The sequence below is a fragment of the Epinephelus fuscoguttatus genome, linkage group LG19 (genome assembly GCF_011397635.1).
Source record: "Epinephelus fuscoguttatus linkage group LG19, E.fuscoguttatus.final_Chr_v1".
Taxonomy (NCBI): domain Eukaryota; kingdom Metazoa; phylum Chordata; class Actinopteri; order Perciformes; family Serranidae; genus Epinephelus; species Epinephelus fuscoguttatus.
The window spans coordinates 13,088,864-13,109,126 of record NC_064770.1 but is presented as its reverse complement, the minus strand read 5'-3'; the positions used below and the strand labels follow the sequence as shown (position 1 = coordinate 13,109,126).

The window sequence follows — 20,263 nt, the reverse complement described above, 5'->3', positions numbered from 1 at the left end:
CATAGAAGTAAGTCTCAAACTTTTAGTATCATCAAATATAAAGTCTGGAGTTGCTCCATAGACACTGACTGGGAGGCTGATTTTGTCAATCTGCATAATGTTTTTTTCTTTTTTACACCCAAATGAGCTTTATCCTATAATAGCATTCTCAGCTCTGAAGCAGAAAATGTACCCATATACTCTGAACATTCCCCTAGGAGTTCTCAGTGTCATCTTTAACACCTTCACAATTCATTGTCTATGGAGCAGTTTCGGACTTTAGACCCTATGACATCACAAATTTGAGTTTTAGCCCTCTAGCTTTTGAATTTAGAAGAGTTGATCATGTTAACTAATATTTTTGGACTGCCTTAGACCATAGTTCCCCTTAAAGCAGCCATTACATAAACATCTTTCTTAAAAGGAGATTTTAAAAAATAAATAAAGCTGCATATTAGTTGCAGGTTTATTTATTTTTTTGCTCAAAAATACAAAACTTTGTTTATATCCGTAGTCAAATTGTCTTAAGAGTTGAAGAATTGCTCAATGTTTTACTTTAGTAACAACTGTAAAAAAAAATTGCACTCATACATAAAGTACTCATTATGCAAAATGTCTCATTTCAATAAGGAAGTATTACAACCGTATAATGACTGATGCATTAATGGGTTCATGTGTGTTCACTTAATTGCTGCAGCTGGTAAAATTGGAGCTAATTTTAATTACTTTCTATACTGCCAGGTAGCTTCATCTGTTTAAAAAATCATCATAATTTATTCTTATCTCATTTTTATTTTATCTACAAAGTAACTGAGGTTTTAAATAAATGTATTGGAGGGTAAAAGTACAATATTTTGCAGTACCTCTGAAATCTCATTGAGTCTAAGTGTGAAGTAGTAGAAACTGAAAATACTCAAGTAAAGTACAAGGACCTTAAAACTGTGCAGTAGGGTACTTGAGTAAATGTGCTTTCCACCACCAAATCAATTAGTAGTACACTTTTTAATTGGTTGGCTAACAGATACATAAGTTGCTGGTGGTAATGATTTTGCTTGCAGCATCAATAAATGTTTGCTGGTTACAGCCATTTCCAACAAGCAGCGCCCTGTCAGAGAGGAGCATTTCAACTGACTGATGTGAACTATTCAGGTAAAGTCTGTGTAATAAATAAAAAAGAAATTCACAGTGAAAATATCACAATGTCCCTTTTATGGCAAGTTATTTTCAACTTGTAGAAAATAAAAGTAAAAACAATTCAATAGTAAGACTGGACGTAACACAGGCTACATATAACCATTTATGTTTTATAAATGACATGATACTTGGCTGATTGTTTGCCAAGAAATACACTTTGTGTGCGATAATTACACATATTCAAGCAACAGTTTGTACAGTTGTAAACCAAGCCTTTTTTTGGTGGCAAGTTCATGAGATAAATGCTGGAAATGTATGTCTTAGGCCTTGTTTGGTTTCAGTGTCCATCCAAGGGAGGTGAGCTGGTTTGAGAAACAAAGATTTGTCTAAATACAACATTTTCCACCTGCGTCTTTCTGCCAGTCCGAGTGTGGTATCTTGTGGTTTAAAAAAAAGAAAAGAAAAAAAAAAATAATGCTCATCACAGTTCATTCAGGACTTGATCCCAAGTAAAACTCGTCTCTCCAATATATCAATAGTACACAACAGAAGCTGGACTCTCTTTTAAATACAGTTAAGTTAAAAATCTGACCACACTACAAATCATAGGCACATACAGTATGCCTGTACAGGACGTCCTATGAAAGTAAGATACTGGCTATAGAGTGTTTTTCCTCTGAAATCTTTCTCTCAAAAGCTCCAGATGTTTTAGTGTGTCGTCTTCTTGGGGGCTTTGCCAAATTTAGCATCCAGTCCGAGACCTAAGGAGAGAAAACCAAAGATGTGATTAAGGAGCAAAGGACAGCCTCAGCAGCTAAACAGAAATGATTTTACACTCTGGATTTCACCAATGCAAACATTTCACAAAACTTGAGCATGCCAGCTTCCTCCCAAAATACTGTATGTCAGTGTTATATTTACTGACTCCCCTTCAGCTATACTCTCAATGCATAATTTACCACTCAACCAAATGGTTTGCGTGGGAAGCCTAAGTATTCCCCAGTTGGACCTAATTGTTTGTTACAATAAACACATACAGTAACTGTCTCAAGCTACAGTTGAAGGCTTCAACCTTGTTTTTGAAAGCATTTGCTTGCATCACAGTCCGTTATTGATTTTACAGCGACACACTGCATTAATGAGAAAAATCAAGGGGGGAGGAGCAAGACTGTGGCAGTAAATCAAGAGAGGGCAGTAGAATGTTCAGCCAGAATTAATTCTCACCGAGGAACACCAGAATGGTGCCAATCCACTGCATCGAAGTCATGACATTGCCAAACAGAATTACGGAGCCAAGGATAGTGAAGAACTTCCTCGTGGTGGTGACGATGGAGCAAGTCAGAGGCCCAAAGTACACCACCGTCATAAAGATGAAGGTCTGGTAAAGGAATTATTTAAAAACATATTAAGGAATGGCATCTGCCAACATTGCCCATCATCTCATACCAGTATCCATCCACCCACCTGGCCTAAAGCGCTGGTCAGTCCAAACAGAAGAATATTGTAGATGATGCTCGGGTGGCGCTCAGTAAAACTCAGGAACTCCCATACCTCCCCTGTCCACAATATTGCTGAGAGCAGAGAGGAAGAAAACAACATTAATGTCATTTCAACAACAGCATGTCACATATAGTTGTCACATCCTTGGCACTGATGTGCTGAGAAAATCAGATCATAGTGGTAATAGTGTGGGCATATGGCACCACCAAGTGGTGTAACACAGTAACAACAGTTAGATGAAGCCTTGGTGTGGGGGCGTCAATTTGTGGGAGTGAAGGCATAACAATACCTTAGTATCTTGGGAAATACCAGTACTTCAAAGCTATCGACTTCTTATAAAAGGTAGCAGGAGTGTCTTTGAGTATGTACAGACACCTCTGAAGGTATCTTTTGCAGCATGAAACTGAATTTATCACTTTGAAAAATAAATATAGCTTTTTTAATGTAATATGGCCTACGAAAGAGGGAGGCAGCAGTGCAGGAGAGATGAAAACTTACTAAGAGATAGCAGGCACTGCCAATTAGTTTGGTTATAAAAATGATAACAGTCTCTCCTTTCCAATACTGGCTTTGACCTTTTGATCTTTATCTTTCAGCCCATTACTGCCTAACCTTAGAAAGCCTCTCGTTATATTGTTTTATGTGCCTTACTCTTCAGCATATTGCGGCAACCTCCTCTCTGAACTGACGGCTTTGAGGTGCAGCATTCCTTATCTATAAAGATAACACTGAAAACTTCGCCTTGAATGAATTAATGAGTTTTCGGCTCCTGAGAGAATAATGTTCACCTTTTCATAAAGAGCCTCTAATGAAGCTGTTATTGGTTTTTGTTTGGGTTTTTTTTTTTTGTTTTTTTTTTGACTCATTCAGATTGCCATTAACTACTGCATCACGGCAGCTCTTCATCCTGACTTTATTGAGACAGTACAAATCAACAATGGCAAAACATTTTACAGCATATCATACTGACAGCGATGATATGATTCAGCTGAAGATACGAAAACACTTTCAAACGATATGACATAGAGCTGCTGTTTGATAAACTTTTATAGAGGACGAGCAGCTCAAGGAGACCAGTGTGGTAATAAAAGACCTCAATTTGTATTTAAAGCAGGTTAATTTATCTGGACCTTCAGTTCGGATCATACTAGACCCTCCCAGACTTTAAATGAGATGTTTTACAAGACGTGTGCAGAACTGCAGAATACCCAAGTATACTGCGTGTTAAAGACATACTATGCAGGCATTTCCTAGTAATCCCTCTCCATCACCACTTACGACTCACTAGAAGTGTGTGGATGTGTATTTATCTACAGAGACTCTGCCCTCTACCTATATTTCTGCCTATATTTTCTGTGTTCGGGGGACGCAATAGGGACACAAAACACCAAATGAGTGAATTCGGGCTTGGCTTTTACTTTCACTGGCGAGTGTGTTTACAAACAGTAACCGACAATCCTGCATAGTATACCTGAAACACAATATATGACAATAATGGTTAGGTCGGAGCCACTAGTGTCTGACTGGTGATGCACAATTTACTCTCGAGCTGAAGGTGACAACATGAGGGAGATCAAATTTCAGTGGAGGGAAATGGCAGCGCAGACTGTTTGTTTACTAAACAGTTCATGTGTCTTTGAGGTGACAAGAGGAGACGTGGCAGTCTGTCTCTCAAGAAAACTGCACCAGTATGGCAACATTTTGGATTTGAAGCCCTGAAAGAGGTGCCCTAACTGGCCACGAGCGTCACAGAGCATCGTTCTGTGCTGAACTTTTGTCAGACAACCTTATGTTCCACTCAAAATTTGTTATTTCGGTCCGGTCCAGTGTTTGGCTTCACTGATTTGAACATTTATACATCAGCCAAACCCTAATTGACAGTTACAAGTTTTAGCTCAAGAACAAGCAACTGTGTGCCACTGAGTGCCAGAATATAAAAACACGACATCAGTTTTGTATAAAGACAACTTGCAAAATGTTTCTGTTTAATAACTTTGTGCAGTGCAGTGTAAAAATTAACATTATAGTGTTACAAAAAGCGGTTAATATGCCAACAAATATATAAACCTTTTTTAGAGTTCAGTGTAATAATTATTCAGAGAAAGCTTTGCAACAGGACGGTCATTGCACTTGTGTTTCTGTTTCATTCTGCTATGTCTTGGCAGCACTGAACCATATCAAGGTGATTCTGCTCATTAGTTTCTCCTCTCTGGCTGCAGGTGCGCCAATCAGCCTGGTGTAGTTTTGGTTGGATTAAAACCTTCCATGTTTCCTGGCACTTCGCGGCACATATTCCATCAGACAAGAGTTTGGCAGAGCTTGCTGAACTCACCTAGTCCCAGCACCAGAGTGGACCACATGTTGATGTTCAGCATCATGTGGTTGGCACTCGTCTGGAAGCGAGCCCTCATGTGGTCCTGGGCCACACCAGTCAAACCGTCCAATGTCAGAGAGACCAGCTAACAGAAATGTTGACGTAGATCGTCAAAATATAGCAATAAATCTGATTTTAAATGCAATGGATGGAATATAAAGTGATATTAACTCACCAACAGAATCTCTCCAAACCCAAAAATGTGGTCATCTGCAACAGCTGAGCTCTTGTTAGGTTTGTAGAGGAACAGCGCTACACCGCTCACAATAAGCAGCACACACAGATACTTAGCAAGCGGGTACTTCTTCCTCAGTATTGTCACCCCGAGGATCATCACTGCAACAACACAACAACAGCATGATGGATGGGTTTTAGCCAAAGATACCACGGTAGCATGTCTTGGTGTGTGAGTTAATCCTGCCCTGGATACAGTGTCAGGCCTTCACCCGTGAGAGTGGAAAATATGGACTGTGTAAGAGTGTGTGTGTTTCCGTACATGTAACAGGAGATAACCAAGCTCTGAGTGGCAAGATTAACATTCATGTGCAAACAGGACATACTGTAACTGGCATGTGTGCTCTCAACTCCACATATGTGACAAGTATTTGCTTACTCATAGTGCCCTTATACAGTTTAGAAAGATATCAGAATCTGTTGTTTGTCAAAGGGGAGAGGGAGTGGGTAAACTATGAAAATTTTCCTTTTGTAAAATTAAATGATGTTTGTGATATGCAGGTATCCAGATGATATGTAGGCAGAAAGCAGAAGGCTAACTAGGAGTGATGTTATCAGATTTACCAGGGATGGGCTTGCAGGATTTCCCCAGAACCTATCAGGACAAAAACATAGCTTTAGGATACGACAGCACCAAGCATTAATAAATCCGTAAAAATTATGTTAGGTGACTAACTTCACTCCATCTGAAAAGATCAGACTTACCTGTGTGGGGTAGTTGACATACTGAAGGGCGGAGTTACTGGACACCATGGCTCCAAGATAAGAGAGGGAACACAGCCCATAGAGCCAGCTCTTGGTGAGATCCGGCTTGGAGCCCTCGAAAAACTGGATCACTGGTGACAAAGGGGAAAATCTGGCTTCAGAAATATATTTTGGATGCTTTTTTTAAATTAAACATTTGTATTAGTTTTTATGTGTCTCTTATATACACCACATACTCACAGATCTTAGCAAACAGACAACTGATAATGCACTGGATGCAGACCAATGTCCGGGCGAATCTGAACTTCTCCTTTTGGTCCCCCTGGCCATAATCACCTCGAGTGCTGGAAAAGTCAGATAGAAGGCAGGGTGTTAAGTGCAACAGATTGCAGACAATGAATGTGAGCATAAAGAAGGCTACAATGGTTGTCCTGGCAGGAGTATGGGTGGTGTGCTTTCATGAGTCTTCGTGCTAGGAAAAGGCCGCTCAGAGAGGAGACACCACAATGCATTAAGTTACATCTGACAGGGTCAGGTGGTGGTGAAGGTGGTGACATTTTGTTAGTGGACCAAGAATTAGCAGCAGTATTTTTTGCCTGCTTGCTGGTGTCTTTGTCAAGATTCACCAAGTACTCAGCAGCTTTAGTCAATATTTTTAAATAACAATATTAAATGAAAGTCAATCATTTAGCTTTGTGAAAGGTCATCATTTTGAAACCAGATATGATCCCTGTCAGCTTTAGTGACTTAGGTGACAACATACCATCTGTGCCATGCCTCTGTATGTGATATGCAATAGAGGCTGAGCTCCCCTGACTTCATTCACTATTTAAGTAACCACAAATAACAACAGCTGTTGTGTGTTTGATTTGATAATGGACATTTAATCAAACTATGAAAGATAATATGTATTGGAGGCACATGACATCACTACCCTATTAATGAGAGATGATGACTCAAGAGCTTCATTGAATTAGAAATTGAGACCATCTGCTGAATGCTTTCTAATATGACCAAATGTCACACCAAACTCCATTCAAAAATCTGACGATTTAATGTAAGATTTGCATTTAAGATTTTCGGTAAAGGAAACGCTGTACACCTCGTATGAGACTGTATAGCGACTAAACTGAAGGCACTAGCACATGCCGTACTTAGCTGCACAATACCTATAGTTACGTCAAATTAAATAAAGCTTGTATTGATTAGGGAATTTTCGACATGCAAGCCAACATTAAATTAGCTGTTTTTTTAATGGAGTTTGGCACAGGACAGAGACATGTAACATGAAGCAGCCAGGTGTTACTCACATAGTCTCTTGTAATATTCCGTAGTAAAAGTAACAGACGAAGACTCCGAGGAAGCAAACGATGAACCGTATCCGCATGTTGTCCCACATCGAGGAGGGTTTGCCAGCTCCCTTTCCCGCAGCCATGCTGTCGCCTACCAGCCCGGCTATGTTAACCGACACCGCTCCGCTCCCCGCGCCCCTCACTCCGACGTCCCGCTCCACTATAGCCGATGTCACGAGCCCGGAAATGGTGCTCGCGTTGTTACGTTAGGTGTGGGTCAGTGAGGCAGGTAAAGTTTTTCTCCTTCAAACCCTCTTGTGCACATTAACTGTTAATTTGCAGAGGTTGCTAACGCTACCGTGACCTCCCTGGAGCTGGAGCTGCACAGACAGTCAGATATCATGGCATCTGTTTATTTTCTGTCATTGTGATGGAGCTAAGATTCTCCTCCGGGACGGCTGTAAAATCAAAAACATCCCATTCCCACTGGGGAATATGAAACAGTGCTGTCAGCAGGGTACAGCTGGTGTTTTCATTGAGCGATTAAAACCTATATTTAGTGGCGAAAAGCGGTCGCGTCAGGGAAATGGGTTTTGAGGAAGGACCTCAGTGGTGTCGACAGCTGAGCCTGAACAATTAGCTTCAGTTTGATAATTTGTATCTTGCACACAAAAACATTATGGTGTGCTTGGTGTTACTGCGTCAATCCATTGTAAAAACAGAAATGTAAAATACACTATTTTAATAAAAGCTCTGCATTTAAAAAATGTTCTCAAATATTAGGTTTAAAGCAAAACTAGTAATACTCACAGTGAAAGTAGCCTACTCATTAGGCCTTGGTCAGAGCCACATAATCTTACATTATGGCGATTCGTTCATGTTTACATCACTTAAATTGTAAAAAAGTGGGGATAAATTACTTTAGGTAGTGTTGGGTATCTTAACCTGTAATAATATATATAATAACCCATACTAAGTCATCATACAATACATCATTGACTTACAACACTACAGGTAATTTTCACTATTTCTACTGCAGGTTGAATATATATACTGTTTATTAATGATCATACATATTCACATATATATGTACATATCTAAATCCTTTATATTTATACTGTGTAACATGCCTGTGCAATTTCCTATTGTGCACTATTTTACCACTTGTACTGTACAATAAAATGTGTAGGCTATATTTCTACATCTTTACAGTAAATATAATACATAGTATGTGTGTATTTCAGTTATCCTGTGCATCTATCAATCATGGACATACAGTATCTGTTTAAGTGAAGGATGTGTTTAGTTCATATAGATTATATATTATTTTTATTCTGGTTTATTGATATTCTTGTAATATTTTTCTTATCAATTTTTAGCATTCAGTTACTTTTTTACTCCTTTTTTGCTTGCTCCTGACTCTTGAGCTGCTGTAAGGTGTGAATTAATGAAGCCTTATCTTAAAATATATTAATTAATTTATATTTTGTGTTGATAATCTAGATCCTAAAAGTAAATAAAAGCTGTCAAATAATTGTAGTTAAGTAAAAAGTGCAGTATTTACCTCCGAAATATAATTAGTTAGAAGTATAAAGTACCTCAAAGTTGTACACACAGTATACTTGAGTATCACGCAGAAATGCGAATTGTTTTTGTGATAATGAACTTAAATTGGCCTTGTTATATGATATGGCAATAGCAAAGACAGCTATTATAAAAACACGAGGTCCTTCCTTGAAAAAGTCGCGTGCCTTTTTGTCGTCCTAGGATGTGGATTAAATTCATTGGTCCATGTCAGGCAATAGCATCATCTCTTGTCCAATCACAAAGCAGATTTTGGTGAAAAGGGCGGTGCTTCGATTTAAAAACCGCAAATCCACGTGTCAAAGCCAAGTAACAACAACAAGAATAAAACCACAGGAATTATAAGTAGCATTTACTATATTTGACCGCCCAGACAATCTGGGTATTTTATTTTTCTTCACAATGGCAACAGCACACTAAACAAAACATGTATGAAAAGAGTGCAGAAACAGGTCAGAGAAAATAATACCTCACAAATAATACCTATTTTCTCAACTATAGGTATGTTTTGTAATCAGTGTTGCATAGGATCATGCTGACAGTGAACATTAACTTGAGCAGAGGGAAATCAGCCTCTTCCATGTCCAAGTGAATACTGAAACTTTAACGCTTTCTGGCCAGAACCATATGGTCCAAAGAGGCTCAGATTATACACAAAACACTCAGCTTGACCCACTCATTCTTTAAAAAACAAAACCTACATTGCGAAAGTTTGGTTGGAACAATGCCCGCTGTTGGCAAGTAAAGCTAATAAAAACATCCTTTCCTGCTTATAAATCATTAAAGCATTAACAGAAACACATTTCTGTCAGTGAATACAAAAACAATATGACCAACCTCCTTACAAAGATACAAAAATATATATCTTTCCTAGAAATACATCTGTAGAAAAGCAGGCCACCATTAAACTATGGGCCAAACACATTCCTCTTTAACCAGCAGATTTCTAAAAGTTCAGGAACAAACCCATCGAGCACTTTGTTCATCAAATCAAGCTGAAAGTTCATCTAAACTTAGCAATCCTTTAATCAACACGAAAGTAGAGTAAGAAAATAATACTCAGGTTCTAAGTGCTTGGGTTTTTGACTCTGAATTCACTTCCTCTGACACTGAAAATGGAAAAATCCCTACCACACACTGCAGTCTTTGTCTGAAATGCTGACGCATAACTAAAACAGTTTTATCAAAAAGAAGAACGTCAAAAACTCAGTCAGCTGGAAAGTTTTCCCAGCATTCCCTGAACTTCAGTCCTGGAGTTCATCCAAAGCCCACATGGGGAAATACTAAGTGCTGATGAGCTAAATATCAGTTTCAACAAGGCATCCTGCAGGTGGAAATAATCAATACAGCAGCCCGATTAGGCCAAAGTTAATCTGAAGTATGTCTCAAAGTCTTTTGACATCACAGTGATCATGGCACGTTACAGTAGGCAACCACAGGTATCTGCTGGCATACAAAACATTTCCAGTTCCTGCAGGTCCTGGCAGTGCATCAGTGTGGTTTAGTCCTGAGGGGAGGCTCTGCTCAGATATCCACCTACTGCATGCCCAGGTGCCTGGTAGGAGAGGCCTGACCTGGGCAGCCAGTGACCGGAGAGACTGACAGGCCGCGGAAGAGGAGGTCCATGGAGGGCAGGAGGGGCTTCAGGAGACTGACAGGGCAGAAAGCGGAGCCTCCGTGGGGGGTAAAGTTGACTTTATTGGGGTCAGGGCAGGATGGCTGGAGGAGAGGCTCATCCTGACAGGCAGCCCTGGAGGTAAAGAGAAGGAGGAAAGTAGTTGGCATGTACCCCAAGACTCTGAATCAACAAGGGCTGCAAAAACTTTGCTTTTGTATAGTTTAATAAATAATACATTATTCAAAATTCAAGATTAACTTTAATCTCCCACAGAGTGAAAATTTTGTCTTGGACTTTTCATCCCCATGCTGCAGCCATAGAGAAAAAAAAATCCACATACAAAAAACATACATATAAAAGTAAATAAATAAAAAAGCTTGTTAATAAAGGAAAGAAAAGACAGAGAAATTCTAAAAACACAAAGGCAAACAGAAAAAAGCTGCTAATCTGCCATAATTTGACACAGGGATACAATTAATGTTTAGATCTAATTAACCAATGGATTCATTTAGTCTTGAAAATGCAGTGCTAATTATTCCAAAAAAGGGAAAAAGAAGAGATGACTAGAGTTCAGGCATCGCCCCTATTAACGAGGACCATTGTTCATTAGACACTGCTGTTAATTTTTTCCATATGAAACTCTTTTTACCTTATCTCTCCACTTGTTTATGCTGGGAGGCTGTTTTAGTCTTTTTTGCCGTCAGGAGCAGAATCCTCAGTAAATTAATTGTTTCTCTATCTGTTATATTATCTGGAGTAATACCTAGTATGAACAGTGCTGGGTCTTAGATAAAGTCATTTATCCATTGTGGTCTTTTCAGTAGATTATGGGCTATGTGCTGATCTCGCAGGCGGAGTCCGGAAAGCAACATCACCACAGCAGATGTGCTTATTATTGTTGACTATGGACATGAAAAGTGATGTAAAGTATGGATAAGTATGTGAATATTATTGCAAACATCTGTATAGGGGATGTTAGTGGAGTTCCAAAGTAAAATTGTTGCCCCCTTGCAGCTTATTCCAGCCATAATGACTAATATACAATTATATCATGTATGCATCATGTTTTGGTCTGACTTACATCGCCTCTTCGCACACTCGTACTCTCTCGCAGCCTTCCGGTGGCTCGCGCGGGAAGCAGTAGCTTTTGTTTGGACGAGGAGCGGAGGAGCATGGCTGCAACAGAGGAGGATCCAGTGCAAATGATGGCAGCGACGTCGACGGAGTGGGACACAGCGTCTCACAGTGCACCCGCTCTGCAAGGAAGGGCAGAAATATCCAAACTTTTAATAAAACAAAAATTACACACATATATCTGTTAAAACCTCTGCGTACCTGCACTGTAAAAGCACACTACAGAAATGCAGAGTTGTCTCACCTGGCTCTCCCATGGGACAGGGAGACTGTGATGGAGACAGAGGGGATGGGTTCAGAGGTGAAGGGGAATTTGAAGGTGACAGAAGCGATGGGTCTAGAGGACAGGGGGACTGAGAAGGAGAGAGGAGGGAAGGATCCAGATCCAGAGGGCCGGGGGAGGGCTCACTCTGAGAGCCACTGCTGCATCTCTGGACAGGGACAGGGGCCCTGTGGCCATCTGGGATATCCAAGATCTGGAATATTACGGAGGAAACAAGCAAAAGGGTCAGACTAGGCAAAGGAACTACAAAAGCCAGAGTGTGGCTCCCTCTCTGGGAGGGACAAGTAGAGTACAGATGACTTTTTAATTTAATTTTCTCATGATTGTAATAAGATTGTATGATGACAACAAGGTAATTTTCTTATGATTGCTAACCTGAGCTATGCAGCTGCTCAGACATTAGGTAAAAATGTTGACATTTTAGTTTTGGATTTTTGATATCAAAGCTCAAATTGCTATTGGTACTTGAGCAGTATTTTGACAGGGGCCCAAAATATACTTTTGCCCTTAGGTCCACAGTCTCAGTATCAAAACTGAGATCAAATTATAATTTACAAATTACAAAATGGCCTTCAAATATATGGACTTTGAATGAGATTAGGCTCTTTTAGAAAAGGCAGTTACATATTAAGATTTTCCATACTCGTTGTTTATAGTTTACCACTATTGAATTTACATAGCTCAGTGGCCTCACCTCATGTTGATCGTCAGGTTTCTCAGAAACAAACACCTCCTCCAGCTCCAGGTTGAGGCCCTCAACACTACGTCGCAGCCGGGGGGCGAGTCTGTTCAGTGGCATGCGGGGAAGTGTCTGTAGAAAAACAGGTCAAATACAGTCAAGTGAAGAGGGAGTGTGCTTATTGTGTACTTAAAGCAGCTGTGTTTCTTCACTTGGGCAAAATTCTGCTGTGGTGTCTAGTTCTATACTGCCTGTGTTTGAATTGTACAGTAAAAATGAGTAATTTCCACAAGGGATGGAAGATATAAAAATTTCTCTCCCCCAATATCAGATCAGTGACCAGTCTTCAAATGCCTCCAAATACCACAAGAAAGCAAACGCACTCTGTGTGTTCACTGAACTCCTGTCTCATGCTGGTTACATGTTAACCCTAGATTAAAAAAAAAAAACACAGAGAAATACTTAGAGTTTCATCATTTTTATACAACATACACATATACCTGTGTGTCAGGTGTGTGCGCATTTTGATACAAAGTCTTGTTTCCAGAGCAGAGACCAGCAATATTGACCATTACTGCTTTTATTGTACTGAAGGTTCATCGCCTTAAGGGACTGCAAATCATATATATATATATATATATATATATATATATATATAGACACTTGTCAATGTCTGACTGACGATGTCGCCATTGGTACAATATAGTGTGATATGCTGGTTTCAGATTGTCTTTATGTGACAGCATGGCAGTAACACAGGAGACGTGATGACAGCAGTCCCTAAGAAAAGCACTAGTTTTTTATATCCCTGTTACTAAGAGCTTCCTAGTCTGCCCGTGGCAAACACTTTGACATGAGTAGACATCATGAAAACTTTGTCCTTTGTGTCTTTACCTCACATGTCATCAAAAGACAAAAGAGCAAAGCTACCTGAGTGATGCCTGCTGCATGACCTGCTGGCAGGGGGTGGTGGGGGAGCTCATAGCCCGGTGGGGGAGGGACGTGGCGGGAGCGCTTCTGCAGCTGGTTTCTCAGCTTGGCCACCTGAGGGCAGAATGGAGAGAAAAATGATTCAGGGAGTCACTGTGATTCATTCTGAAAAAGGAGAGGTTACTCCTGTTCCCCCTCAGGGGCTGTTAATGTTTGATGCTGTCAGTGGGAGGGTGCAGCGTGACGGCTGTGAGTATGACTGAGAAACAGGATGACTGATTAATGAGCTGCTATAGTGATTAACTTGCCTCCCTCAGGTGCTCTGCACTGCCCCACGACGCCGAGCGCTTGTGTCCGCCGGCACTCCTCCTTCCTCGGGTCACCTCTGCCCAGGAACTTGGAGTCTTTGAAAAAAATATTATTACAGTGTGGTAAATAAAGAGTCAAGTGTTTGTCTCACAAACCTTAGGGGACTGTGGTGGAAATGGCCTTTTTTTTGGCAGCAATTCTAGCTGACCTTTTGGAGGCCCTCTTCCATTTTCTGTTAAACCCAGTGAACTCCAATCAGCACTACAACTTGAGAGTACAACCCAGAAGTGGAGCCCCACAGCTGTTTTGCACACCTGCCCCACAACAGCTGTACAGAGGAAGACGAGGAGAAAACCACCCTGAGCTGCAAAACAGCCCCGCTTCCACACACATAAGAAAACATCCAAACCACATCACTGTAAAGTCTATAAATACAGTGCAAGCATCAGCACTCAACACCTCAGTGCACTTATACATACAGTAACCTTGTTATTCACAAAGTCACATACTGTGGAGGGAAAACAACTGAGACAAACAGAAAACAAGGACTTTCCTGTGCACTTCTTCTTTTGTCAATCACAACTCATAACGGCCGTACCGATTTCTTCACATTGACTCTTGATCTTCTTCCTGCGGGAGTCTGGTTGGCTGCTCCTGGCTGTTGGTTGGGAGCAGACGCCTGGCAGTTCATAATCACCAGGTGAAACCCAGGTTGAGTCGACTCACAGGGTCAGATACTCACAGCTGCAGTGCCTCCTGTCAACTGCCTCACACACTGATCCACTCACCGGTGTCCATGCCATTCATAAGGCAGCTAATATTACAAATTTAGCTCCCACTGTCTGCGGTATGTCATGCCCTCTGTCTCCAAAATACGACCTCTTCTTTAGGTGTCGTCCTCACAACTCAGAGTACTGGTGCCACAACTGCCAGCGGGAGAACGCAGACACCATCTTGTCCTGTCCAGTCAACTCATACATAATGCGATGCCCCAGCTAAATATGTCAGAGCGCGGCATGAGTCAGTCATACAGTGACATCGGTGTAGAGTTACAGCTGCCAACTCCCCCCCGAATCATCCAACACCAACAACCCCACCCTGCCCAAAACATGAACGGGGGGGATCATGGGAGACAAACCTATAAAAAGACTCAAAGGTAGCTGAACATTTCATCTGATATGGCTAGTGTTTCCAGCTTGGATGATGCATTAATGTGCACGTAATTCCTGTTTACAGTGTGGCCACAATAATAGAAATAAGGCTGCAACTTATGCTAATGCTTACGCTTCCTTTGGCTATTAATTGACTTGTTGTTGTTGATTAACTATGTATTTATCAGTCTGCAAAATGCCACAACATATTGCTTGTTTGGTCTGGTCCAAAACCAAAATGATATTCAACTTACAGTTACATAAAACAGAGAAAAGCAACAAATTCCTCACATCAGAGAGGCTGGAGGAAGGGAATATTTTGTACTTTTGCTTGATAAATGCCTTTTGGTTATCAAAACTATTGGCAATTTTTTCCTTTTGATCAACAAACTGGTTGATGGACTACTTATTTCAGCATTAAACAAGAACAACTTACACTGAAATGCAATCTACTGACCCTGAGATAGACTCTGCCTTACACATTTCTTGTTTAGAATGGTTTGATTAATTATTTGTGTTGTTGTTGGATTGCATTGGATTATATGGCCTGCCATAATATAATTTTGTCCACATACACACGTACATAACTGTAAAATTACTGCATAATAAAAGGTTAACTACACATATAATATAATCCACAGTCCACTTTGCAATAGAGCTTCAATGATTAATCGATTAACCAGCTAGTTGTAAACTATTAAATGAGTCACAAACTAATTTGACAATAGATTAATCGATTTCAGTCATTTTTATGAAAAAAAAGTGAATATTTGTAGTTTCTTTGCTCCTCTATGACAGTAACCTGAATATCTTTGGGTTGAGGACGAAACATGACATTTGAAGACGCCATCTTGGGCTTTGGGAAGCTCTGATCAAAATTTTCACCATTTTATAAATTATTTTATAGCTGCAGCCTTACTGTATAAAGTAATGTTATTTTTCTTTTGATTTTGCATATGTATGGCCAGAAGATGTATGTCACACTGTTGTGATGTTTGAAATAGTGATGTCTTGTGATCCCATGTGGTGTTGCCAAAATACTCGGCACGACAAAGACATAAAAACTAACTGACTTATGATAACCTCATCATTTTAAAATCTCCAAATGTATAAATCCACATCAGAGATGTTATGTTTGCTTTGCAGGAAAACTGAGGGAGTGTAACAATGTGCCTGATGAGGAATGAAACAAACAATCAGTTATATCATCTGAAGTAATTCAGAGGAACTATGGCAGAAGGAGGAGCTGGGTGGGATGGTGTGTATGTGTGTGGTTGCGTTGAGTGCTGGGGGATGGGGTGTCTGTATAATGAGGTCAGGAGGGGTCTGTTCCTCACAATGGAGGCAAAGGGGGTTCGTTCGGGTTTAAACTGTGTCAGGAGCGACGGCGAAGCCACGGAGCTTGGTGATGTTACTCGGGGCTTTGTGCACTAGTTAAGAGCTGATACAGTTGGGAGGGGGGGAGCGAGGGGAAGAACAGCAGAGTTTAAAGAAGAACAAAAACAACTATTTCCAGTTGGCTGCCTTTCACCCGCAGCGTTCAACAGGAACCACCAGACACCTGCAGAGCCAACATCAGATATCTTGTCCTCTATAGAAATCCTTAACATACAAGAAAAGCAAGGCAGGGGAAACATTTGGTCTGTGACATGAAGCAACAGGTTTTACAGGGACACGCTACCACACCAGCAGCAGCTCTGGTATAACAGACTGCCACATCATGGGTTTTGTTAAATTACAGTAATCACAACCAGGGTATCACCAATAATTTGACAGTTGCATGATGTATTAATATTCACCTGCGTGGCTTTGTCATTGACACAGGTGACAGCTGTGCACTCTGCCTCCTTGGGCCACTGTCCCTGCAGATAGGGTCCGACGATGGCGTCCAAAGAAAGAGTTCTCCGGATGGTGGGTTTCGGTGGGCGAGCACTTGTCCTGTCAGCTTTTGGAGACAGAAATCAGACATATTAAGTGAGTGAGTTGTCAGGGTTGTGTAAGCTTTAACTCAGTACTTGTCAGAACAATGTCTGTCTTGCAGGAGTTATAAATATTCTTGCCTGTGTGATCACGTTTAGCTTGTAGTAACACTGCATGTATGTGTATAAAAACTCCTCTTAGAGGGGCTAAACAGTATTTTAACGCCAGTTGTTCACAAATTGCTCCCAGGCTTCCTCCCCACCAATAGGCGCTCAGTGTGTAGTTCTGTGTGTGTGTATGTTGGCAGCTCTTTGTAATCTCTGGCAGGTGTGGACCCATGCCTTTGACCTGGAGCAAAGCCATGCAACTACAGAGCATTGGCAACAGTACATCAACCACCAAACACACACACAAACACACACACAGTATGTTGTCATGTTGCAGGGCAGACGGGATGTATAAATACACAGCACAACGTGCAGATGTGACTTGCACAGATACACTTAAAGGACAACAAAGAGGCCTTGAAAACTGCTGCTGTGTTCGCGTGAAGCATGCAGCAGAGATCCCACAGGTCAGAGTGCAAAGGGGCGACTGAGTGTCCAAATAACATTATGAGAACAGTGTTATGTTTCAGGGGTTAGCAGCCTTCATTGTTGACTTAACTTTCTCATGGCACGTTAGAAACTTACTTTTCAGACAACAAATCGAGTAAAAAGTTGGAGAGAGGTGTGGCTTTTGAAATCACCAAATCAAACCTGCTTTTCTTGATCTAATAACTGTTGTACTTTTCTTAAATTAAATGTTGCTTATCAATAATTTCTGCATGAGGGCATGAGTTAAAATGTGAGAACTCATTCATTCAAAAATGAACACTTGTTGACTCACAGTTGGTGAGTGCCTGGGACTGACTTTCTGTGCTTTCCTTAAGACTGCAACCAACTACTGACTATTTGCACTATTGATCCATCTCCTGATTAATTTCTCTATTAACCAATGAGTTGTTTTGTCTATAAAATGTCCATTAGAGTTGTTCAGAGCCCCAAATTTTGTCCAAAGCATTAAATTATTGAAGTTACAATGGCGTAAAACAGGAAAAAAACTGCAAATCTTCACACTGGAGAAGCTGAATGACAAAATGTTTGGCATATTTGCTTGGCAAAAGACTGAAACCATTAATTAAAATTGTTGCTCATTAATCTTCTGTCCATTTATTAATCATCTCAGCTCTACTTTCCTCTGTGATGCAATAAAGAAAAGGAGAAATGTGTGAATCACTTGACCATAGGTAGGATCATTTCTGAGGTACATATTGATCATAAAGTGACACCACGCAAACTTTTTCACACTGGACCACATGGAAATGAGTGCAGCTTAAATGAATGCCTCCCCCTGAGTGTGTATTTACCCGTCTTGACCTCCCTGCAGAGGAGAGCTGAGCCCCTCTGGAGTTGGTATGGGACTGTGGCTCTGAGGGGCTGCAGGTTGGGGTTGGTGCACCCCCGAGGCGCTCCTCCACTTCTGCCGGACATCCCCCACTCTGAGAACGGCTTAAGAAAACACACACTTCTTCGCTTTTCTTCCTCCAGTCGTTCACTTAAACTGTGCGCGCCGCTCAGTTCACACTCATCCTCAGCGGCGATCCAAAACTCTGATCGGGCCTCTTGATGGACACCCAGCTTCTTCTTGAGCTTTCTTTTGTGGTGATGATCATGTTTTTTTGCTTATTTTAGGGCTGAAAAAGGAGAGGCGAGCTGAGTCCAGGTTTGTCGTTCAATGCATCTTCACAAATTCTTCATTTTGCAGAGATAATGCCACCACCAGCTGCAGAGACTACGAGCTGCTCTCGTACATCTCCGCCTGTGACTCCTGTCTGCAAACTGAAAACACAACAGAGGAGCAAAACCTGTGTATATAAGCACGAGTCCTGTGTGTGACTCCAAGGCAGGACGATCTGATTGGCTGTTACAGAAGACGTTGTCAGCACTTATTGGTTGCTCCATCCATCCATCTCCTGGGTGGACTCAAGAAGTTTGGTTTTGTCCCCCCAGGATCCAGAGCCGCAGGAGCCCAACCTGTACTGTCTCAGACTGTCAGCTGCTCTGACTCAACAGATTCATTTGAACCTTTTTAACCTACTGCATTTATAATTCTTTAGTATCTATTGGGTGCAATAGTTCAGCTCCTGCAATATTCTGTGCAAGTATTCAGCAGTGCAATAGTTTTCATTAACATACAATGCACATAACTGTACATATTTCTCATGTTTACTCAGATTCTATTGTGTTTTATTCTGCTGATGTATATATTGTAGTTCGTTGTCACACTTACAGCCTCAGCTCAGTGACGATATATATTTTATTTTAATATTTTGATTTTTACATCTTAAGCACTGGTGTTAAACAATGTAGCATGATGCACATTTTATTTATTTGTATTTATTTTATTCATTTTAATACACATTCTTATTTGTACTTTATTTTACTGCTTTATATTGACACACTTTATTTCATACTCTTATTCTTACTTCTAATAATCTTCCATTCTTTACATCGGAGCAACTGTAATGAATCATAATTTTCGCTCTGGGATCAGTAAAGTATTTCTGATTCTGACTCTGAAGGGGAAACCTCACTCCTTAAAAACCACAACTTTTTTCTCATGGCCCCTCCCCTCCTTCCCTTAAAACCTTTAAAGTGTGGTTCAGGGACCCCTCAAGGTCACTACAGAGGGTCAGAGGGTCCAGACTTCACCATGAATATGCTTTGATATGAGAGAAAACGTGTCACCTTTCTCTGTTTGCATTTAGATGCAGCTAATTCAAGTGAGTAATAATATACACAGTAATATTCAGTTCAATATTATGTCATTATCCATTCAGTCCTCCAACAAATCATTTCCTTGCCTAAATACACACATTTTATTCTTGACACATGCATTCACAATAAGTATTTAACTTGCTGAAGCATCATGAAAGGCCTTTTTTGTGCTGTTACATGGCTTTAAAGGTTCTGCATTGGACATTTAGAGCATTAATATAGCAGCAAACAACTATTTGATAGGTAAAGATACAGTGAAATGGCGCCCTGGCCGGTGCATTGTGCTTATATGGCTGTTATGCCACCCTGACCCACAGCATAATGCCATCCTCCTGTGTGTATTCACTGCCGTCAATGTATAGAGCAGTCATATTGGATTTTGAGATTGAGGTTGGTAAAGTTCCTCCAACTTTCCAAGAACTTGGAACTTGGAAGATTCGATTTCCCGGTACAAATGGAACACACCATCATTAGCTGCTAGCTGCTGGCTCAGCCACCTCCATGTTGAGAGCCATGTGCAGTCAACATGTTCTCAACATGGAGGTGGCTGAGCCAGTGGCTGGCAGCTAATGGTGCTAACTCCATAACCAGCACTAGACAACAGCGACAGTGCTGACA

At 40.8% G+C, this 20,263-nt stretch overlaps 2 protein-coding genes across 3 annotated transcripts; both read right to left on the bottom strand.

Moving 5' to 3' along the window:
- Positions 1-1,171: 1,171 nt before the first annotated feature.
- Positions 1,172-7,803, bottom strand: slc35b1 (solute carrier family 35 member B1). Its single transcript, XM_049562228.1, has 9 exons — positions 7,237-7,803; positions 6,167-6,270; positions 5,927-6,057; positions 5,786-5,816; positions 5,163-5,323; positions 4,946-5,072; positions 2,578-2,684; positions 2,338-2,491; positions 1,172-1,874 (listed from the first exon to the last, which is right to left on the bottom strand). Exons 1-9 carry the CDS (start codon positions 7,359-7,361, stop codon positions 1,822-1,824), a joined length of 993 nt encoding a protein of 330 aa, XP_049418185.1. The 5' UTR covers positions 7,362-7,803; the 3' UTR covers positions 1,172-1,821.
- A 1,345-nt stretch (positions 7,804-9,148) lies between these two features.
- On the bottom strand, positions 9,149-18,730 carry fam117aa (family with sequence similarity 117 member Aa). Of its 2 annotated transcripts, XM_049562157.1 has the most exons (8): positions 18,235-18,730; positions 16,706-16,851; positions 13,755-13,850; positions 13,447-13,560; positions 12,532-12,648; positions 11,799-12,030; positions 11,502-11,676; positions 9,149-10,552 (listed from the first exon to the last, which is right to left on the bottom strand). In XM_049562157.1, the coding sequence occupies exons 1-8, from the start codon at positions 18,356-18,358 to the stop codon at positions 10,339-10,341; spliced, it is 1,218 nt and encodes a 405-aa protein (XP_049418114.1). In that variant the 5' UTR covers positions 18,359-18,730; the 3' UTR covers positions 9,149-10,338. The 2 variants fall into 2 exon arrangements, with proteins under 2 accessions (XP_049418114.1, XP_049418115.1); XM_049562158.1 differs by lacking the exons at positions 16,706-16,851; positions 18,235-18,730 and adding an exon at positions 14,354-14,755.
- Positions 18,731-20,263: the final 1,533 nt, after the last annotated feature.

Bases quoted from the DNA above. Each gene is read 5' to 3' on its own strand.
- slc35b1 (XM_049562228.1), bottom strand. From the start codon at position 7,361: ATGGCTGCGGGAAAGGGAGCTGGCAAACCCTCCTCGATGTGGGACAAC. The intron at 2,685-4,945 runs GTGAGTTCAGCA...CTCTGCTCTCAG, and splicing joins CACTCTGGTGCTGGGACTAG to CAATATTGTGGACAGGGGAG. The intron at 1,875-2,337 runs GTGAGAATTAAT...TTCTCTCCTTAG, and splicing joins CACCATTCTGGTGTTCCTCG to GTCTCGGACTGGATGCTAAA.
- fam117aa (XM_049562157.1), bottom strand. From the start codon at position 18,358: ATGTCCGGCAGAAGTGGAGGAGCGCCTCGGGGGTGCACCAACCCCAAC. The intron at 16,852-18,234 runs GTAAATACACAC...TGTCTCCAAAAG, and splicing joins CTGCAGGGAGGTCAAGACGG to CTGACAGGACAAGTGCTCGC. The intron at 12,649-13,446 runs GTAGCTTTGCTC...GTTTTTCTACAG, and splicing joins ATGCAGCAGGCATCACTCAG to ACACTTCCCCGCATGCCACT.